The 21,646-nt window shown below is 33.1% G+C and overlaps 5 protein-coding genes across 6 annotated transcripts; 2 read left to right on the top strand and 3 right to left on the bottom strand.

Moving 5' to 3' along the window:
- The first annotated feature begins 2,892 nt into the window (after positions 1 to 2,892).
- LOC123200881 (acyl carrier protein, chloroplastic-like) lies at positions 2,893 to 3,647 on the top strand. The gene is made up of 4 exons (XM_044616263.1): positions 2,893 to 2,997; positions 3,106 to 3,219; positions 3,315 to 3,434; positions 3,522 to 3,647. The coding sequence occupies exons 1-4, from the start codon at positions 2,893 to 2,895 to the stop codon at positions 3,645 to 3,647; spliced, it is 465 nt and encodes a 154-aa protein (XP_044472198.1).
- Positions 3,648 to 4,407: 760 nt separating this feature from the next.
- Positions 4,408 to 9,568, bottom strand: LOC123200950. 2 transcript variants are annotated; one of them, XM_044616371.1, is made up of 9 exons: positions 9,064 to 9,565; positions 8,759 to 8,962; positions 8,116 to 8,173; positions 7,880 to 7,942; positions 7,367 to 7,442; positions 6,655 to 6,770; positions 6,188 to 6,277; positions 5,967 to 6,098; positions 4,408 to 4,923 (listed from the first exon to the last, which is right to left on the bottom strand). In XM_044616371.1, exons 1-9 carry the CDS (start codon positions 9,384 to 9,386, stop codon positions 4,789 to 4,791), a joined length of 1,197 nt encoding a protein of 398 aa, XP_044472306.1. In that variant the 5' UTR covers positions 9,387 to 9,565; the 3' UTR covers positions 4,408 to 4,788. The 2 variants fall into 2 exon arrangements, with proteins under 2 accessions (XP_044472306.1, XP_044472307.1); XM_044616372.1 differs by lacking the exon at positions 5,967 to 6,098 and having other exon boundaries at positions 9,064 to 9,568.
- Positions 9,569 to 10,190: 622 nt separating this feature from the next.
- Positions 10,191 to 12,656, bottom strand: LOC123199939 (E3 ubiquitin-protein ligase AIP2). Its single transcript, XM_044614988.1, has 5 exons — positions 12,354 to 12,656; positions 11,960 to 12,176; positions 11,653 to 11,855; positions 10,700 to 10,915; positions 10,191 to 10,518 (listed from the first exon to the last, which is right to left on the bottom strand). Exons 1-5 carry the CDS (start codon positions 12,498 to 12,500, stop codon positions 10,369 to 10,371), a joined length of 933 nt encoding a protein of 310 aa, XP_044470923.1. The 5' UTR covers positions 12,501 to 12,656; the 3' UTR covers positions 10,191 to 10,368.
- Positions 12,657 to 13,382: 726 nt separating this feature from the next.
- On the top strand, positions 13,383 to 15,989 carry LOC123200516 (protein FATTY ACID EXPORT 2, chloroplastic-like). The gene is made up of 3 exons (XM_044615700.1): positions 13,383 to 13,785; positions 14,627 to 14,761; positions 15,644 to 15,989. Exons 1-3 carry the CDS (start codon positions 13,731 to 13,733, stop codon positions 15,781 to 15,783), a joined length of 330 nt encoding a protein of 109 aa, XP_044471635.1. The 5' UTR covers positions 13,383 to 13,730; the 3' UTR covers positions 15,784 to 15,989.
- Positions 15,990 to 16,107: 118 nt separating this feature from the next.
- On the bottom strand, positions 16,108 to 20,198 carry LOC123200515 (protein TIFY 3B-like). Its single transcript, XM_044615699.1, has 5 exons — positions 19,903 to 20,198; positions 17,427 to 17,529; positions 17,129 to 17,339; positions 16,948 to 17,005; positions 16,108 to 16,553 (listed from the first exon to the last, which is right to left on the bottom strand). The coding sequence occupies exons 1-5, from the start codon at positions 20,055 to 20,057 to the stop codon at positions 16,394 to 16,396; spliced, it is 687 nt and encodes a 228-aa protein (XP_044471634.1). The 5' UTR covers positions 20,058 to 20,198; the 3' UTR covers positions 16,108 to 16,393.
- Between the last annotated feature and the right edge of the window lie 1,448 nt (positions 20,199 to 21,646).

Below are 21,646 nucleotides of genomic sequence, written 5' to 3'. Positions count from 1 at the left end.
TAAACAATAACCTCGTATAAGATTGAATTCGAATCAAATTTAGTTTAAACAAGCTTGAAACGAATTCGGTTCCAGTGAGTTCGAATCAAAGAATTTAATATTTTTTTAACTCAAACTCAAGTTTGAGTTTTAGAGGTGTTCGGTTGGTAAAGTTCATGAATTTGAAAAATTCAATAAAAATCAAGTAAAACGATATCGTTTTGACCAACAAGTATTAAAATAACATTGTTATAATATCAAATTGAGTTCAAACCTTGGTTCAAGTTTGAACTCAAATTCGACTGCTCTCAAACGAACTAAATTTAAATACCTTTGAAATGAGTTCAAGTTTGACTCTATTAAAGTGAGCTCAAACTCGAAGTTAGGGTAGTGAAAGTTCGGTTTGACTTAAATCCAACCCTACCCTCACATGATTGATAAGTGTGAAACCAATTTCAATGTGGTGTCATATGAAATGAAATAGCCAAATCTAAAGCCCATTCATGTTTCATAATATCCTACGAATTTATTAACAACATATCTTCGTCTTCATATGAATTTTTAACTTCAACAGTATCTACCTGAGAAGTAATTGAATTTGACGTCAATAGGTCAAACTTGAGATTTTCTTATATTTGTATTCCTGAATCTATGATATTTCCTCAAATGCCCCCCTTTTTATGACTCAGGAATCCCACAAATCAAGCAGAGAACAAAGCAACAAAGTAGCTTTTTCTTTTTCATCAATCTTCCACCACCTTAATAGCTGCTAATGTGCTAATCAAGGTGCTAAAGTCATTCAATGTGCTAATCAAAGTGCTAAAGTCATTCAAGTGCTCACCATCCATTTTTAGGTTGTTTAGTTGCTTTCATAGAAAGCTCATATTTGACGTAGACTTCACCTCATATAGAGGTGTTAATAGGTCAGTTTGGCTCTAACATAATCCACTTGGTTCATGGGCCAATTTAATAATAATAGATTTTCAGATTAAATCAATTGATCAAAATTTATAAAACCCATGACCTGACCCAATATATATAAGATTTACCTATTAATTTTAATTAAAAGATTTTATATTATAATTAATTAATTGTTTTATTAATTATGTGAACAGTATGAGTCAAGCTAGCACATAGACCTTATGTTTAGGCCTAGGCAAAAAGATCCATAGGTTGGGCCCAATATGCTATAGTATAAGGTCTGATTTTATTATGTTGGGCTTCAAGCCACCTGACCCATTTGGCACATCTAACCTTAGCTGTAGTTTTTTTTTTTTTTGAAATGCTAAAAAAAACTTTGTTATTGACATAAAACAAGTGTAATAGGCTTTATGCTCTTATACCACCTGACACTAACAAACGTAGTTGAGTTTGTGATATTGTTTATAAAAATAATTAAAAATTGATATCATTCAACGAACGAAAGGATAAATAAGAACAATATATAAGAAAATAATGTTTCTTAAAAAAAATTCAACTGAATTTTGTTAATAATTTGATAAATTGATTGATTGAATTACAAAACTCGTACCTTTATATAAACTTATTTCTTTAACTAGAGTAGAAAAACTTATTCTTGGAAACTATGATTTAGAAAATGATATTAATAAACTTATAAATAAAGTTGAACTTTCCTAACAAATAATCCTAAAAACCCTTTATTGTATTTAATAATTTTTCTTAAGCACAAATTATTCTTATTAAACTTCACTTCTTAAATATAAAATATTCTCAAATTCAAAATAGGGCTTTTGACAAATTTAATTAACTATTAAATATTTACTACACTAAGAAACTAACCTTAAATTAAAGATTTAATATTAGAAAAGTTAAATTAAATTAAACTCTCACAACTAGAAGACATGTCACGTCATATCATATAAGCATGTCATATCACTCTACCATGTCATGCCAACCGTGTTGTCTTATCATCCGCTCGTCCTCTCTCTTGCCTTTGGTTCGTTTCCTCAACGTCTTCATTTATCTTTTTAACCCAACCTCTCTCTTATCTCATTACTCTCCCAAACTCTTTCCCTTCATATTGTAGGCTTATTTTCTTTTTACAATTGGTATGTCTTAGTCCTCCATCACTTATTTAGTGCAAGATAAAATATTTGTAATGGCTAACTCACCTTTCTTCTTGAATTATTCATCAGTTATTTCTTCTAGCTTCTCATCCTTTCCTTTCAAAGAATTTTCACATCCATCCTTCACAAGGGTTGCTCACAGCTTCAACTTCAATAATTCAATTTTCGATCTGTAGAATCTTGGCATCTCAAATTTGGTAGAACTAGATGTCAATTCTTAATTATAAATCCTAAAACACTAGTCTTGCACTTTTTGACAATTTCTACTTACAAGATATTTAGTTAAACACACAATCAATAGATTTAATTTAGAACACTAGGGGAATAAACAATAAGGAATAAAAAGAAAAAAGAAGAGAAGACGCATAAATTTTACACGGCTCAATAATATGCCTACATTCATGAGTTTGTTATTTGATGTTTGAAATCTTCTCTTTTGTCACTCAAACTACTTTTTAGAGGCAATTATTTATTCTTTTGTCTCCTCGTAATACATCCAATTGAACTATGCACGCAAGCCAAAATTTGTAGAGAGACCATTATGATCATTAAATCACACATTGTGACACAAAATCAAAGAAGACTGAGGAGGCCAAGAATTGCTGCACTGAGGCCAGCTTGGAGATTACAAACATAAGCAGACGCAGGACATGGAAGTCATCGCCCAAAACAAATTAACTCATTGGAATCATCATCTCCTTCACCTATTTCCAAGTTTAGACTCCCTTTATAAACATCAGTTGTTAATACATACCAGTGATCAACTTGTGATCAGCTACACCTTGTTGCTCAAGTCATTTCACTAGCTAGCTGATCAATAGTATATATGGCTGCCTTTCTTGCAACTCCTGCATGTTCCTTCGCCACCATTTCCGCCACTGCTGCTGGAGCCAGAGCTTCTGTTTCAGTGCAGAAGACCTTCTCCACAACTGTAAACACTGAACAAACTTGTTAATAATAATCACTAATGAACTTGATATATGAAAATGTTGTGTTTGTGTTAGTTAATGAGACTAATGAGTAAAAAAATTTAATGCAGGGAAGTCCTTTGTTTAGTGGGCTGAAGCACATTACGAAAATCCAATTTTCCCAGACTGTTGACAGGTTTTCTACAAGGTCCAGATGCTTCAAGACTGCAATTTCATGCTCTGCAGTAAGGGGTTTAAATCTAATTACTCTCCAAACTTTGGAATAATAATCTTCTTTGTCATTCTTCTGTCGTTAAGCTTATAAACCGGAGGCCTGCAGGCTCAACCTGAGACACTGAAAACTGTTCAAAGCACCATTGCTAAGCAATTGTCAATAGACTTGAGCACGGTGACTCCTGAAACCAAGTTCGCTGACTTGGGTGCTGATTCCCTCGACACGGTATATCCTAATTATTGAATAAATTTATAGTATATGTATAAGTAGTGGATTGTATTTAAAGGTTAAAGCTTAAACTATGATGATCAGGTGGAGATAATGATGGCTTTAGAAGAACAATTTGGGGTGTCAATTGGAGAAGGTGGAGCAGAGAATGTTGCAACAGTTCAAGATGCAGCAGACCTCATTGAGAAAGTGAAGGCAGCTGCGTCTTAATTGGCTCTTACAGGCTGATGGGAATCTATAGTCTTCTAATTCTTAGTTGAGTTTTTTCATGATCGCAAGGGCCTCCAGAAAGCCCCTCTTTTTTTTCCCGATAATTGAAGGCGGCAAGTTCTGTTTCAAGTTTTTCTCAATCATAAAAGTATTGAGTTCCTCGAAAAATAAATGCAATCGTAAACTTGAACTTCGTTTCAGCGGTTGCTCAATTATTTTAGCCAGAAGCCCATCCTAGAGTGTGCTACAATGCTCATTACTAGTATTGGATTCAAATCAAACTCAAGCTTGCCAAACTAGTCTCAAAGTTATTCAAGCTCGACTGATTTAGGGCGAGTCAAAATTACGTTCGGCATAAGTTCGAATCAAACAAAAAATGATTAAAATAATATTGTTTTAATGCGTATTAGTAAAAACGACATCATTTTAGTCAATTCATATCAAATTTTTTCATACTCATTAACTTAACAAACCAAACATTCAAATTTAACTTTTAGGCTCAAAATTAAGTCAAGCACGTTTTAAATTCATTCAAATTGAGCTCGTTTTTGAACTCAAACAAGCTCAACTCAGAATCCAACCTAATGAGATCTCTATCCCCTCAAAAACTTCCCTTTCCTTTCTTTTTATATATTGATCATCTCTGAACAATCCTGCAGAAAAAGTTCACTAGAGTAACATTTTCAAGTACACCCACTGTTTGAGGGGACTACGTAAGTTTGCTGGACCAAGGATTCATAGCAATTAGGCAGGGCTAAGATACAATCCAAAAGACAAAAAGGAGCTTTATAGAGAGTAATGTCCAACTAAAATCTAGAGTACGTGTATAAAAACGTATTGACAGTATACTTATTCAAAGTGACATTTAAAGCTAAGTTTTGCCCCAATTCCATAGCAGAACAATGTTGTTTCTTGGATTCAGATTAAGCATACTGCAGTTAGAATTATACGAATTCTTAGGTCTACCTGAGGCAGGTCTGGCAGCAGAAATGCACACCTTACTATCCTTTGATGTGGACAGTCTGTGTAGATCGAAATGTATTTACATGGCAGTTTTTTATGTATAAAGTAACCCTGTAACATTATTCTTTTTCCCGTGAACAGATTTGGTAGAATCATTCTGAACTGAATCTATAGCACTTCAATCTTCAAAACGTCTGAACCAGTCACTTATAGTTTTAGAAAGGTATCTAATCTCATTTAGTGACAAAGTTTTAAGGCCCTGAGCAATTGCATCAGCAGGAGTGTACACCGAACCTGCTTGCCATTTTGGTTCCTGTTGAGGTGGAAAGAAAAAAGGAAATAGTTACGGTTAAATTATCATAATAAACATTCTAAGTTTTCAATTAAGATTTAATTAAAAAAAGCACAAACACAGTTGCATATAAGGATATAACTATCCTACGCATCATGCAGCAAGGCAAATGATCATACTTCAGATGATACAGGGCCAGAATTCAAGACTATCATTGATATGATGATAAAAATATGTGGACTACTGAAAAAGGGCTTGTTCAGAAGGTGAAAAGATTCAAAGAGAACAATATAACATATAATTAGAAAAAAAGTTCATTTAGCTTGAATGGTTTCGAATTAGTTAGAAGGGATTATTCTCAGTCACAACTTCTAGAGCTTCAGCATCAGTTGATGAGTCGATGACTAACCCAGAAGAATCACAAACTCTGCATGCATGATCTCAGCCAGCATTTAACTAGCAACATTTGAATTAAAAAAACACAGTAAATGAGCCCAACATAACTTAATAACAGGCAGGAGGGCCTGAAAAACTTTCTTCATTTCCCCAAGGCTCTTTCCAGACTCCAGTGGAATAGCTTTTAGGGTTCTAGCTTCAGACTCAAGTAATGGATATGATAAATAAAATGAGTTTGTCAATAAAGGCTGAACACATCATATCATTGGCCTTTTAACCCAAACATTTCTCATGGGGTCCATAAAATTGCCCTTATTTATTAGCCAGGTAAACCTATAAACAGCCCCTTACTTTCAACCGACGAAATAACTCTTATTATACAAGCCTGCATTACTCTTGTTATTTGCAAATACTCACAACTGTCCTCTTCCTCTTTAACTACTTCAGTATATTTATTATCAACTCTATTACTGTCATAATCTTCCAGGAGAACTTCCTGAAGATTGCCTCTCTCAACCCTCATATGATGCTCTATGCCACCTCATTATTGTGTAAAAGAGGCTCCTTAGTTGCACTAAGAGCTGCCTAAACTTACATTACAACATCATATAGAAGCAAAAAATTTCTCCAACCAAAAAAGAAAGAAAACTGAATTTTGCATGTGTTACCTGTACGCATGGTGTGATATGGTTACCATTCAATTGAACCTTTTCTAGGGTCCCACCTATAGACTCTACACGAGGTCTCAAAGTCTCCTCAAGGAGATCTGTATCATCAATTGTATCGAAGTTGAACTTTACCTAATAGCATAAATGTACACAAATACCAAATAAATATAAAAGCCCTCTAGATTATATAGATTCTGGAATAGACAGTAAACCATGCATACCAGTAGTGTATGTTGTACATTGTAGGACTTTTTAAAACAATCCCGATTCTCAGAAGGTGTTGGCTTGAATTCTGATACCCCTTCTGTAACCTAACAGATAACATTAGAAGGAAACCAAAAGTTTACCAACCTACCACTAAAGGGAAATTTAATAATGTTAAAAGAGCGAAAGGCAGGAAAAGTTCTACCAACCAAAAGCAAGCATTATCTATATCCATTAGTTGATAAAATTCTCATAGATAATTGTTAAGTAAAGAAAGCATGTCCAACCAAGCAAAACTGGTGTTTTATTCAAATAAAAGCAGATAATTTTCCTGTTACATAAAATCAAATGATATCTATCAAATAAAATGCTTTAATTCAGTGATATTTCTGCTGAAAGGTGGAGAGCAGAAAGAACTAATCTACAAGAAATGAAACAAAAAGTTTGAGTTCTTTCCATTAGTGTTACAGGTATAAAAATATACCTGATTAAAAACTGAGGGCAATTGATCCACAAAATTGTTCAATGAAACAAGAGATTCCTTATCAGTGTCTGGTATCATTGCTCCAGCTGTGTCAAGTAGCACCTTCCATGCATCACCTTTTTATATTTTTTGGGTTATGATGACAAATAGATCATTAGAAAAAAAAATCATATGTGCATAAAATAAGTATTTGCAGTTAAAGAAGTAACATGTCATAAATTACATGATATGAAGATTGCTGTTTCAGTAACATCCAATAATTGTGATTCGTCTCAGATGAGCATTTTATAAGGAGAAGCCAAACAAATAAAAACACAATTGAGATGATTGGGAAAAGAAGTGATGATCCATAGTAATAATTCCTAATGTCGAGGGTAACAGAAGCTTTACCCACCTTAACCTCAATGAATTTAAATTAGTGGTTTATCTGAGCAATATGTGAAATTGAAAAAACTTATTCAATGCCCTATACCAAAGTCCTTTCTTTAAGAGTTCAGACCATGGCCTGTCTATACTGTTTCAACCATACAAAACATTATGGATATGCTTGTAAAGCAAGGGCATGATTTCCCAATGTATGGAGAACAGTAAACAGCACATATTCGGGTAAAATGTTAGTCAATCATCCAAGTTAACAAATGTAAAATCCAGCATGGAAACTGCTTAACATTTTCATGAAATTAGCATATGCAGGAGGTAGATTTTGATGCACCTGAGGCACTCCTAGCCATTGAATACACAGGAGATGCTTCCACAATTGGCATCATCTGATTAACTAGAGGACCCAACTGCACAGAAGAATTACAGCCGTTTATTGTGCAACTCTGATTTGACTAAATCAATGACAATTATGCAAGTTGAAACCTTCTTTCATTTGTAAGAAGCTCAAGGTTCATAATAGATTGATTAAATGTGGTTGCACTAACCCAGGTCCTAATAAATTTCCCATGTTAGACTAATTATGGTCAACGAGAAGAAGGAATGGTTGTATAGATACTCCTAGGTAACAGAAAAAATTTCAGTTAGTTTCCTATGATGAAGATAAGACCTGATTCTGTCCTGTCCTGAGAATTTAAATCAGTCTTATCATATATCTAACAAGACTTTGATTACAGGAATAAATAAGATGCACATGAATCCAAGAATAAGAATATGCCCTCCATAAAGATATCCACAAATTTTATGGGAAATCAAAGCTTAAATATTAATAAACAAACATAATTACCAGCTCAAAGTATGGTACTGCCTCTGTGGCCGGCCTGTTGTTGAATGAGATTATGGCATTAGCCTTCCACACAAATAAATATGCTTGGTCACACTCCACAAATTGCTTATTTAAAACTCAACAAAACTTCCAAACACACATTGTGCAACCGAAACTAATATCTACAAGCCATTTTTCAGAATACTTCCACTCACACAAGTAAACTTTTAAGACTTGGAAAACAAAAAAAACCAAACCTTTGGTATCTTTTCAGAGAAACAACTGCCTGTGAGTACTTGAAGAAGTGCACCATTACTGCATAATCATTCAAAAACATAAATAACTAAATAAGTGACAGCAAAGTAAATCACAAAACAGTTGATCCAGAAGAAGACATCAAATTTCCCTCTAATACTAATATTTTATGAAGAGTAAAAACAATTTACTAGCTTAATTTAGTGCTCTTACAAACAAGCCCATTTGTGAAATTTTGATTGAGCAAGGGCTAACAAGTGTTATACTAAGAGTAGACATAATCAAAACTTCAAAATGAATATACATTATAAACAGTACAGAATGATAATATGTGATCTTGATCTGCAGTACCACTGCAACCATCAACGTGCTCACTGGTAGAAGTAAAAACAAATAAATAAGTTTGCTGCTGCGAATTGCTTATCAAACTTGAATGCCAATTGCCAAAGGTATAATCATTAAAAATGAAAAAAAATTGCAACATTCCAGGAGTAAAATCACGGTAATCTTACTGGAGTATTCCCTTATGATATTCTTAAAATGTATATTTATATATAATGTTCAACATCATATAAGTAATATTCATCCTCTAACTCAAAATAAAATTTTCTTCATTATCAAGACAGTAAAAAATGAGGAACTGACCTGTGACCAACAGAAAAAATAGGCAGGTCAACAAGATCAGCCGGTGCTAAATTGGCATGGGGCAGTCCAGTAGTGAGAATAGTATCCAAGCAGGAATTAAACCTCTCGTAAACTTGATTAGCAGCCTTAGCATGATCAAATGTCACATTGTGCGGCACTGATATTAATAGAAACCCTTCTTTTGCCAATAGCTCTTTCAAATAACTTCAACAACCAATTACAACAAAACAAACACATCATACTACTAATTCCAACACCATTAAAAAGGAAAAAAAAAAAACCAAAAAACAAAAACGAAACGAAACCTGTAGGTAACTTCAGGAACAGCTCCAATGAAAGCCCCTCCCAAGAATTGGATGATAGCACGGGGCTTCTTGCCATTGAGTTGTGGGATGACCAAGCAAGAACCAAGTCTTCTATATAATCTACCGTTATTAGGATTTGTATCAAATTTGGGCCCCACGTAGCCATTGTCGGAAACTATATTTGAGAATGATAAAGAAGTGGGTCTTCTGTTTGCTATCCCAGAAAACACCAGCTGGGACTGTAAAGAATGTATCGTTTGACGAGCAAGCGTTGGTGGAGAGAAGATAGTGGTACAATTGATGGATGAAGTAACCAATTCCATGTTTAATCGGCTGTGAAGGCTGTTGATTCTTTAAGTATTGGATGTTGGTGTTAAATTTCGTTAAAAGTAGAAATATGGAATGAGCGAAGATGGGTACTTCATGTTCATGATAATCAATACGCCACGCTTGACGATTAATGTCCTCTCCCCCGTAATCCATGAGAGCCGGGCTGAGCTGCTAGCTTCAAGTAATGGGCTACTAAATTTAGACCCTTTTTATTTCAAGCCAATAAAAAATGCAAATATGCTTCAAAATTTTTAAATGAAATTAAATAAAAAATAATATTATGTATTCATATTTTTAATATATAATTTAAATATTCAACATATCTTTAATTATATATTAAAAATATATACGCACAATGTTATCGTTAAATAAATTGCTTAAATTTAAAAAAATGAGTTCCATTTAATAAGATTTATTTTTTTAACTAAAAATATAGCACCGATTTTCATTCTTTGATATTATACATGAGAAGTTAATTTCTCAAATTATGTATTTATGATTTATATAAGGGTCAACAACATCTCAAATTAAGTTCAAAATCTTAAGAAATTGAAATAAAACTATGTGAACAAACAAATTGTATAAACTTTCAAAATCCCTCGATTAGATACTACCACCTCTGTTTGTAAAAATAAGTTGTATAATTTATTTGTACGGTACTAAAATAACAGCATTCAGAACCGAAGCGACTGAAAACCAAAGCAAACACATGCAAGAGGAGGTCCTGTAAAATTAGTTTCTACTGTAGTGCAATTTTAAACATCTGATATGCTAAAGCCAGCTTGTAGAGAGGATCAGGAATGTCAATTTTTTTTTTATTTTATCACCAACAAACTAATCAAAGTCGCAATTTATGGATGAAATTGACAGGTCAGTAACAAATAAGGAGCACACAAACATGCATATCCCCAATGGAATTTGCAGCATCTTCACTGTCATCTTTGCCTACAACAATTCCCCGAAGAATAACTTTGATTAAACATACATGTATTCACCACCCCGGACAGCATTTGCAGCACCTTTCCTCTCTTCTTCAGCTTCCTTCTCCCGCTCCTTCCAGCTCTCATACGCATGATCATCAGTTTGCAGTTCATGCCGACAGATTGGACAAGAATTGTGCTCATCCTGCCATAAAATCGAAATGCTGCTATAAGAAACATGCAATTTCCATTCAACCAAAAACATATCTTAATTGATTTGAAAGCAAGAACAAACAATATATATACATATCTAGAGGTATGGAACCACAAATAACCATGGAAACCTTTGATTCATTAAACACTCCAGCAGAGTCAAGGAACAATACCAGCCATGGTTTTAGGCAAGGAGGATGGAATGTGCGCTTGCATGGCAACTCTTGCATTTTGTCACCCGAAACCAAGTTCTCCTTGCAAATTGCACAGTCTGCATCATGTCCTAGCTTTGCCAGTATTTCATCTGAGAGAATAATTATTGGGAGCTTGGCAACAACTTCTTTACTGGCAGGTGGAGCTCTAGGTGGTGCACCATCACCGTCCAATATCTTAAAAACAAAGAGATCTATTAGGTATCAGTACATATAAAAGCTTGGGCTGATAGGTATATACATATTTTTAAGGTCTAAAAATAGCCCTCTCTTGCAATAGACATGGATCAAAAACAAACCAGAACAGATATGCAAATATAATATATCACGATTTGGTAAAAGTAACTGTAGATTCAAAAATAAGAAACCAACCAAAAAAATAAAGACAATACATAACTTGGATAATTCAATCATAGATTCAAATAATAAAAACACTCGGTTAATTTGACTTTGTTAAAGTAGTCAATTAACCTACAAGTTTATATTGATAGGTAAACGCTATACAATAGTTTCTGTTCATATCAAAATAAAATGTGACCAAGTTACCAAATAATTTAAAAGAACAAGAACAAGAAATATTCTCATCTGTGTGCCAACCTATTTGAATTTAAATTTTCTGGCTCCTTATCCCTGAATTTAACAGATCGTCTTCTTTTGTGCAGAAAGCAATATAAATTCATTACTCACCATCATATGTAAAAGGTAGATAGATAACATTCATGGATTGATCATTGCAACAATGTACTTGAATATAAACTTTCCATCAGCATACCCATTAGATTACATCTATTCTTTCTAAAGTATTTGTGCATTGCAACGGATAAATTTTTTTGATGATTGAAATTTGGAAGGCAAAAAAGGATTTTCTATCAACATTGCATGTATGATAAGGTGAAAATATCTAAAGACAGTACCTCTGGTATAACAGAATCAAGGTTATCAATCAATTCTTGAAATATATTGGCAGCAGCTTCTGAAGTGCTATTGCTATTGACTGGACCTTGAGAAGACTCAGCAGTCACTAGAGATGAAACTGCATTAATCAAATTAGACTGCACCAGCCACAGGGGTTGCGGTGGCTCAGGATCCACAGTCAGATGCCCCTCAAAAAGGTAGCCTATATCAACACACAAAACAGAACAAACTTAGCCTCACAAGCTCCATTCAAACATTGATAAGCATGTAACAAATGAAAGCAAAAAAGTTAAAAGAAAACTAAACCTCTACTGTCGGTGGGTTCCGAAACCTCAGGTGGATTATCAATGTCATGTAAATGTTCCTTAGCTTGAGCAATACATGCCTTCATATGTTGCTTCTGAGACGGGTCAGAAACCAAACTCTCAGCCTTCTCAAAAAGCCGAAGTCCGGCGAGCCAAAAACCGGGCGACGTATATCGAGTCTTCAAAATAGTTGCAACTCGGCAAACAACAGAATAGAACTGCCAACAAAAGGATTAAAAAAGCATTAACTCTAAAATTTTAAAATTCAATCGAAACCATCGAATCAAACATCGAAATTTTGATTAAATCGACGAATTATCTCCCATTAGAATCTCTAAATTACAAAATCAATTATGAATCTTAAAAAGAAAAGAATGAGAACGAGGCGAACGAACCAGATTACGAAGGGGTGGAGAAGCAGAGGGAAATTGATCGTGGAGAAGAGAATTGATTTTGGAGACGGAATCTTCAAACTTCTGTTTCTTTCCCAGCTGTTTTTGCAATTCTTCCAACTGCTCTCGCAATCCTTCCTCCGCCTCCATGGTTGATTTTCGTTATTTTATTGATCTTGTATTCTTTTACAATGAGTTGGATGAAGGAAGATGCAATCAGTATCGTCTTATAAAGTTATGGAGGAAGTGCATTTTCGTGGCCAAGGGGAAACCCAACCGACTGGGATCGGGCGTCGCTCAAAATTTACGACCGGTCTAACTCAATAACACGAGGGTAAAACTAACTCAATAACTCAAAATTTAAATATTTATTTGTTGGGGGTCAAAATTAATAGAATCAATTAATATTATTTATTTTTTATATATTTAAAAAATTAATAATTTTTTTATTAATTTTAAAATATTATATTTTTTATGTTTTTTTAATTTTTTTAATACTAGATAAAGATAAATTATTTTTATTTAATGACAAAAACCATTTTATTATAATTTTTAGCACTAACAAAAAGAGAAAGGGATAACCTAATCAAAGATAGCACCTAAATAAATATTTTAATATAAATCTAGAAAGAAAATTGATATTATTTTGTTATTTTAATATATTTTTACTTAAAAAAAATTTTGTTTTTAAAATTTAATAAATAAATATTTAAACTTCTAATATAATAAATTTTGGGTAAGAAGAAGCCCTTTGACCCTAAAATTGCTTATTAAAATTGAGCACTAATTTCCAAATGCTGACGAAGTTTTTAAAATTAACAATTAGTCCTTGTGTCATCCCGGTTTTCTTTTCCTTCGTTGTCATTATTAATTTTTAATTTATTTTGACCACTAAATTATCGTATTGCGGAAACTGCCCCTAAAATTTTCCAAACTCAAAAGAAATTTCTCGATTTTTTTATTTTTTACAATTTTAACTTTTGAAAAATCCTTGGATTGGGCTCAAGAAATCCATATTTGAGTTCAAAAAGACTATAGGCAGGATTTGGCTGAACAAACTGTCTGTGACTTTGAGAAGATTGGAGAAGGGCAAAACAAGTCAAACAAACAAATGGTGTAGTTATTGTTAGGTGTATCACAGTCTTCTCTTCTAACAGCGTCAGCTATCAAACGCTTGACAATTCTTCTAAGAGAATCGCGATTGTTGCTGGAGTGGTCTCATCGGACACCAAATCCTCAACTGTAATCACCAACGGTGTTGACACCGTAAAAGACGGGAGCGAGAGTGTGCCCGATATAGGCGGCGGCAGTGTTGGTGGAGGTGAGGGTAAGAACGAAGGAGGAGAAAGTGAATCGAGTGACGAGAGTGGAAAGAAAAAGATGGGAATGTCTTTGTCTCAGACACTGACTATGGGTTATGCTGCACTTGTTGGAGGTTTTATTATTTATTTATTTATTTCTTCTTCTTATTATTATTGTCATTTGTTTGTGGTAAATGATTGAAGTAGGTATTATTTTCAACTTTTTTTTGCATTAAGTTTGTTGGGTGATATCTATTATGGTTGAATAAATCTACTTCTTAGGTACTTTGTCACAAGTTTGGTTATTGATCGAAAATGAATTTCAGAAATATGGATCATTTTTCAATACTTTTGATTTATACATGATTGAAACACTGTTTTTAGAGATAGAAATTCTTTGAAAATAGAAGAAAGCATTTCTCATTCTTTCTTGATTTTATACTAGGTTGTAGGATTGTATACTGAGATAGCATTTCAACCAAATATATAAAATAAATTGAAAAGCAAAGAATTTTGTGTTAATTGTATATCAAAATATTACATTTTTGGGTTGCGACACATGGTCACGGAGCAACGGTCTCGTAAATTATTTCAAGTTTGAGTTCTTCAGGTTGTATATATGCATTTGAATCTATGTTCATATCTGGGAAGGGAGTGATCTTCTGTCAGACCCCGTACTTTTCTCCCTCGTTCACTTTCTTTCTACCTACTAGACCTTTACATGTGCTAATTGTAACAATAATCAATGTTTTGTATCTAATTGTGAGGCCCTTGATAGTTCTTGAATGATGAAATATTGGTCTTGAATACAATCCTACTGTATGTTCATCTCTTAGTCCATTTATTTATTCCTCGATATGTTTAAATCTATTCTACTGTTTTGCGGCAAACTTGTTTGGATCTTGATTATGTATCTGCTTCCTTACTATTATATATAGTAATTACAACAATTTGTTGTGTTTTATATATTGGAAGTGGGTGGTCTTATGGGCTATTTGAAAAGAGGCAGCCAGAAGTCACTCATTGCAGGAGGAGTATCTGCCTCAGTGCTATATTATGTTTATACAGAGCTTCCCTCAAAACCAGTTCTGGCATCATCCATAGGGCTTGGTAAGGATATATACTCTAGTTTAATGATGCTACTAGAATTGTTTAAACCATGTGATCATAAAATGAGATATGCATTATTAGATGTCCAGAACTCTTCATTGTGGCTAATAAGTTGCACTGAATAAAAAAGTTCGTACAATATTATACTAAGATTTAATGTTAACATATGACATAAGGATAAGTGAGATTTAGTGCAATCTATTGAGTATTATATATAGTCAGATTTTTAAACCAATTTCTGCGTATATACACAACCTGATTTGAGTTCGAAGACTGATTTGAAATCTGTGTGCAACTTCAAGCAGCAATTGAATATCTTTTATTATGAACAGCTTTAATTTTGGCTTCTATCCCAGTATTATTTTAATACGTTTGTGTAATAATGGATGTATTTTTTTTAACTTTTTTTTCTAATAACTGTCAAGTTATTCTTAAATTTGAATACAACTGGTTCTTGGACTCACTTATCAAGCCTTACCTTTCATATGTTGTGATTCTGTTGAATTTGTGATTTTGTGTCAATATAGATTCTTTCATGACTTGTTGAAGGCCATAGGGTTATACTTCGACTGGAATGGTAGTTCTAGATTGTATGAGCAACCTTTGATGGCATTTCCTTTAGTTTCTTCTAATGAACAATATTATATGTATCTATTTTGAATACACAAATGAATAAATATTTATGTATATTATCATGTGATTAAGTATTCTTTTATCTTTAATTTAAAATCATTCAATCATATAATGACACACATTAAGTATATATTTATTTGTATATTCAAAGTGGATACACATAGTTTTATTGTATTGTAAGTTTGTCACTTTCTTGATCCACCAAGTCATATGCTCAGCCTATCTACTTCTTTCATCTTTGATTTCTAGGTGTGTCGGGCGTGCTTTCAGCAGTGATGGGTTCTCGTTTCAAGAACTCAGGCAAGGTATTTCCGGCAGGTGTTGTCTCTCTGGTGTCCCTTGTGATGATGGGGGGTTACCTCCATGGCATCTTGCGTAGTATGCACTAAAATGCTTAAATGTAAGTCAGACAATAATAATTTGGTAATTTGGTGGCTTTTCTTATTCTTTTTTGGGTCTGTAAAGCGTTTGAATGTGATGTATAGGATTCAGGCTTTTCTTGTACTTAAACAAATTTCCCTTGCTTTGTGTTTGTAATCACCTTGTATGATGTTCATAGCAGCGTAAGGCAGTAAGTGTTTTCCTCTTGAGGTAATGGTTTGCTTTCTTTTAACTTTGACTCCATCTACCACACCCCTTTGGTAATAAAAGAAATAAGAGCAAGCGACAGAGCTTACTCTAATAACCTGATTCATAATAATATACTCATAAAATCCACACAACAAAGACACTTTTATATAATCATCCCACAAATACCAGAATATCTGTTTCTTAAACAACCAGTGACAGATAATAACAAGTTTGACATTGTCAGGTAAACATCAGGCATGGACAATTAATAAGTTAGGCACATGTTATCACCATTGAAGTCTTGAGGCAATTCAAGCATCATCACAGCAAGTGTACGCTTCACAATCTTACGAGTAATACTGTAAAGACTAAAATATCTCAAACAGGTTTAGGTTCTCCATTATTTACGACAACCTTCTAACCTTATATTCAGGTCATTTGAGCTGCTGCTTTAGCTTGGAATTCTTCTTGAGGCATTGGAGATTTTTCAAAGTAGCCTGCATCTGAATTTTCAGCGCTGAGTTTGGCTGTTGCATTGTCAGAATTGTTTGTTCCAGATTGCGCAGGATAAGGATTCTTGCTCACCAACCTGTAAGAAGATAAAGAGCAGCAAAACTGAGTTGATTAAAACTATATATATATATATATGCAAACCCTACGAAATTACTTCAGTAAGTACGATTCATCACCAAAATAGTTCGTATCCCAAATTTATTAATATGCAATGCCTTACATAATGGAACACTGGTGCTTATGTAGACCACCGATAGTTGGCTGGAGAATGGCTTTATCCCTCAAGATCAATTATGTTGCTAAAAGAGAATAGATATAAATGGGGATAAAATTTAATAAGGCCAAAGATCTAGTGGTGCCATAAAAGGTTCAGAGAGAAATAAGAGTTGGTCTGATTACAGATATGGTCAGGAGTTTTCTTGCTCAAAGAAACTAAAATGGGAGGGAGATTGCAGTGTTGAAGAAGGTACCTGTCTCGTCGCTTCTCAAAAAATCGCTGAAGGGAATGCCTCCTTGCAATTGGTAATTCTGTACCAACAGAGATTGCAGTACGGATCATAATGTGAAATTAGATTACAAAAATCATGAAACCGAAAAGGCAGAATATCCAGATTCAACAGAAACTGCGACTATCAGGTAATGCAATGGTACCAGCTTGCAACTTGCAAAAGGAAGAATTCCTCTGCATAGGATATGGAGACACCTGTGGAGAACCCAAAGGAGATGCAGCACTCAGCAGAGAGGGAGACCTTGTTAGAACTGGTGACGTCGTTGGACAGTTGGTACCAATGTTTTTCATGTCACCAGATTTAGTAGTGGCAGCTGCAGCAGCGGCTGCAGCAATATGCATAATTTCACGAACCTAAGTGCATAAACCACGGTAATGATTAAATGAGATCTCTTTTCTAAAGATAACAATGCATTCAGAGCTTTAAATTGGAGAAGAAACCTTTTCTGCTGGAATCGAATCAAATACACAAACATTTCCACCATAGAAGATTGTAAGCTGAGTTGGATTTGTATTTTCTCCTGCTGTTGGCATTGACATGGACCTTTCACAACAAGAAACAAGGCATTACAAATTTACATTAAAATATTATGGGTGGCATGAATACAAAGGAAAGTGAATAGATCATAACACAAAACATGATTCTTCTACAAGTCAGAAAGCCATTTATCTTGGGGAACCCTTTTTAATGTATTCATATGGTTGGGAAAATGCCAGTTCCATGTTTTCAACCCTATATGCACAAGCATGAATGTCCTAGTCATCTTCTGAATATAAGTCTTTTACAGGGAAATTACCCATCATAATGAAACCATGGTATCATACTCATACATATAAACAAAAATCACCTCAAGACAAATGATACAACCATTTCTCGGGCCTCGGGATCACTAATGCAGCCATCTATTAGCCACCAAATTACTCAAGAAACAACAAAACCACAGTCTAAACTAATTCCCTACCTATATTAGCCACATACATAACAAATCTCAATTATCCTCTGAAATCAAACTCGTCTGACAGACACAGAGAAGTATGCAAACCCTCTTCAAGTCCACCAGCCGAATTAATGCAATGACAGTATTCAGCACAAGCTTTATTGTGAACTTTATTTTGGATCTACTTCCAAATGACATGATCACTGCTAGAAAGCAGGAATCCACATAATTGTACCACTCAATTAGATGACCGAAATCAGCCCGTTATTACAAATGTTATCAATCACTTTATCCCATGTTCACCTCAAAAATCAACAGTTATATATGCTCATATTTAAGCAAATATGTTTCTGATTCATTAATTAACTCTAACCCTTAACAAAGATATTTTGCGCAACTTACTGCCAATAGAAAACTAAACAGCATTTTAACAGTGACCAGCAACTAAGCATGCAAAACATTTAAAAAAAAAAAAAAGAAAGAAACAAGAAGAACAAATATGCAATCATTATAGAAGACGAAAATAGATTGCTGCAATGACATCCTGCATATGAAGTCCTTTGCAAGGATGAATAGTAGATAAAAGTAAAAACAAGCATAATGCAACTCAATTTGGAACTCAAGAAGATAACCAAGAAAATAATTAAAGCTTTCAAAATTATATATTAAACCACCCAATACATTAGTCCATCATCTTATAAAAAAGTTCGCAAGGATGTGACTGAAAAAAAGACAACTAATCTAGAGAACATGCATTTCTAAAAATGGGAACCCATGGTAAATCACTTCCAATCCAAATGATTTTCAGTTTTTCTGTGGAAAGTGTGAGTAATTTTACTATTGTGTCAGAGAATAAGAATTCTGAAAATTCTTAAAAATTCATTCAGTGAATTTAATCTCCTATTGGAAGTGTTCTAGCCAAACCACATAAATTTTGTTCCTTCAGGTTTGCAAAGTTATGATTTATTTTTGATATATATTTTTTTTATAACCGAGGACACCGCCCGTATTGATTAGAGAGATAAACTTGGAGCATAGTAACCGAACTCACATCCATTACATCAGGTAAGTAAGGGTTTTACAAACGTGACAGATACTCGAATTCGGACCTTCTCTTTAAAAATTATAATGCTCCACTAATTTTGTTAACCCCTGAGTATATTTTTGATAAATTTGCTTTGATGTGCAATACACTTTTTTTTTAGTAGGGTAGCATTTTTCTCTTTCTATCTTGAATCTGAATAGATAAAACGAACTATGAATAGATTAGAGTGTCAATATCTTTATAATAAATCTATTTTCTTTTAAAGTTTAATTATAAGTGTTTTGTTTGTAGACACCAAAAATAGCTTAAACAAACAGTTTGACACATATCCTTTTAAAAGTTATGAGGTAATTTTTTTTTTAAATAACAAGTGGTATTTTATCTACAAGAATATGTGAAAAATAACAATTTCATAAAGCTTATATTAAATTTTCTGAAAACGATTCTTACCTATTATAGAAATGATGCAATAAAATAATTTGCACAAGAGTATTTCAAGAACAAAAATCAAAGAAACCATTGAACTTTCTTCAGAATTTAGTAAAAAATTAAAAAAGAAAAAAAGTATTTATAAAAACTATCTAAATGCCTTCATCATGTTCTTTATTTTAAACGGTAAAAACGTGCTAATGCCTTACATTCAGTGAAACTAAGACTAGTACAACAGACACAATATGCAATTCATTCATGTCTACCAGAGGTCAATTGGCATGACTTCAATTTTTCTCCCTCAAACGACATAAAAGTCGGCGTTTAAACTCTGAAGTATTCACTCAGCTCTACAACCTTCATCCCAAAAAAATTTTAAAAAATTCCCAATTTTATGACCAAAGAATCTGTTTATGATAACGCAACAAAAATAAATAAATTCTATATTAGCAAACCTCACACAGATCTAAGAGACTAACACGAAAACTGAAAATCAAAAGCATACTTGGAGATGTTGTTGGTCAAAAACGTTTTGTTCACCAAAAAATCAACAGATCCAGTAGGTCCGGCTTCTCCGACGTCGTTCTGTCCAACCTCGGCCTCTTTCTTCCCTTCCTTTTCTTCTCCAGTCTTCAGCTTGATTTCTTCAACGGCCTCCATTGAACTGAGCCCACTAAATCAATATCCAAATGAATCCAATTTTTTCCTCTGTTTATTCCTTCTTTTCGTCTGGCTTGACCTTTACTTTTTGTCGATTTTCTTAGTGGTCCTCGTTTAAAGTAGTTTGATACTTCGAAGAAGTTTCTTTTTGCACATAAAAAAAAAAAAAACGTGATGTGTACTGCTTCTTTGAACGGACAACTCAGTGACGGGGCAGGTACGGTGGTTATAATGCTTGCAGTTGAGCCTGTTTCAAGACGAATCATAATGCGACACATGTGGGTTTCATCTCTGATATGATTATTCAAATATGATTCTGCTCACATGGGAATGGATAATGTCTGTACTTCTTTCTTAACAAATCAAAACGCCTTTTTAAAAAAATCAGTGGTATGGAATGGGTTGATTTTGATTAAATTCAAAATGAGTTTATTTGAATTGAAAATAAATTTTACCAAAATGAATTCAAATATGAATATAAAGTAAATAAATACGAACCCAAATATAAATTAGAGAGTAGTAGGAAAACAAACCTAAATCTAAGTCTGAACTTGAACAATGACTATGCTTAGTTTGCAATCCGAGTTCACTTGAAAAAGAGTCAAAAATAAGCTTCATCTTATTTAGATTCGATTTAGTTTGAATCTAACCTTATAATTAACACCAAAAAAATGGATTGACAGGGGGTGTTTATGTCAATTTTGAGAGGATTTTATTAATCGATATTTTCAAAACTAAATCATATGCCACTCTAAAGAAATGAACACTTTGATTTTATTGGTAATTGAACCGTTTGATTAATAGTCAAACGTATTAATTATTTTAAAAATAATATTTTAAATAATTTTGTATAATTAATTATTAAATATATAATTTAAATTATTTTTATATATAATAAATTTAATTTGATATTATACCTATTCAAAATTGATAAATTAGATTTTTTATCCTAGTCATAAACCCAAAATTTTTCCTATCCATTCAACAACTCTTGGTCCAATTTAGTTTGCTCTAACTTAAAAAATTATTTTTCAACAAATATCAAACTGATTGATGTGATCCTATTTTTAAAGTCACCTTGTCGACCATTTGTCAGCATTATAATCTATTTTATAACATGCTTCAGCTATATATGGAATTCCTAAAATAATGTTACAGTGATGAGGTAGGGTTTAGCTTAAAAATATTTTTCATCCATTAAATATATAAGTTATGATCCTTTAACAAATTTAACAAGGGAATATTAATTAAAATAGATATAAAATTTTCTGTTTAAATGTTTTTAGATAAATTTCTGATACAATTATTTTTGCTAATAAATTTATTGTTTATTTTAATAATACATTTTTTCTTTTATTATATTTTTCTTAGTCATTTTTTGCCTAGACACAATCAACGATGTTACATTTTAATAATATATCATTATATTAAAGACAAGATAGACTGAGAAGTTATTATAATAAATTTAAACTTTCATTAAAAACTTGTCGTGGAAACGTTCATAGATAAAACTGGAAAACTTTGAATACTAATTTTTAAAGTTTAAATGTTGATTTATAAGAGAAGTTTGATTTTGTTTATTTATTTAG

The sequence above is a fragment of the Mangifera indica genome, chromosome 17, assembly GCF_011075055.1.
Source record: "Mangifera indica cultivar Alphonso chromosome 17, CATAS_Mindica_2.1, whole genome shotgun sequence".
NCBI lineage: Eukaryota > Viridiplantae > Streptophyta > Magnoliopsida > Sapindales > Anacardiaceae > Mangifera > Mangifera indica.
The sequence above is the reverse complement of the archived record's forward strand: the minus strand, read 5'-3'. Positions and strand labels throughout refer to the sequence as shown.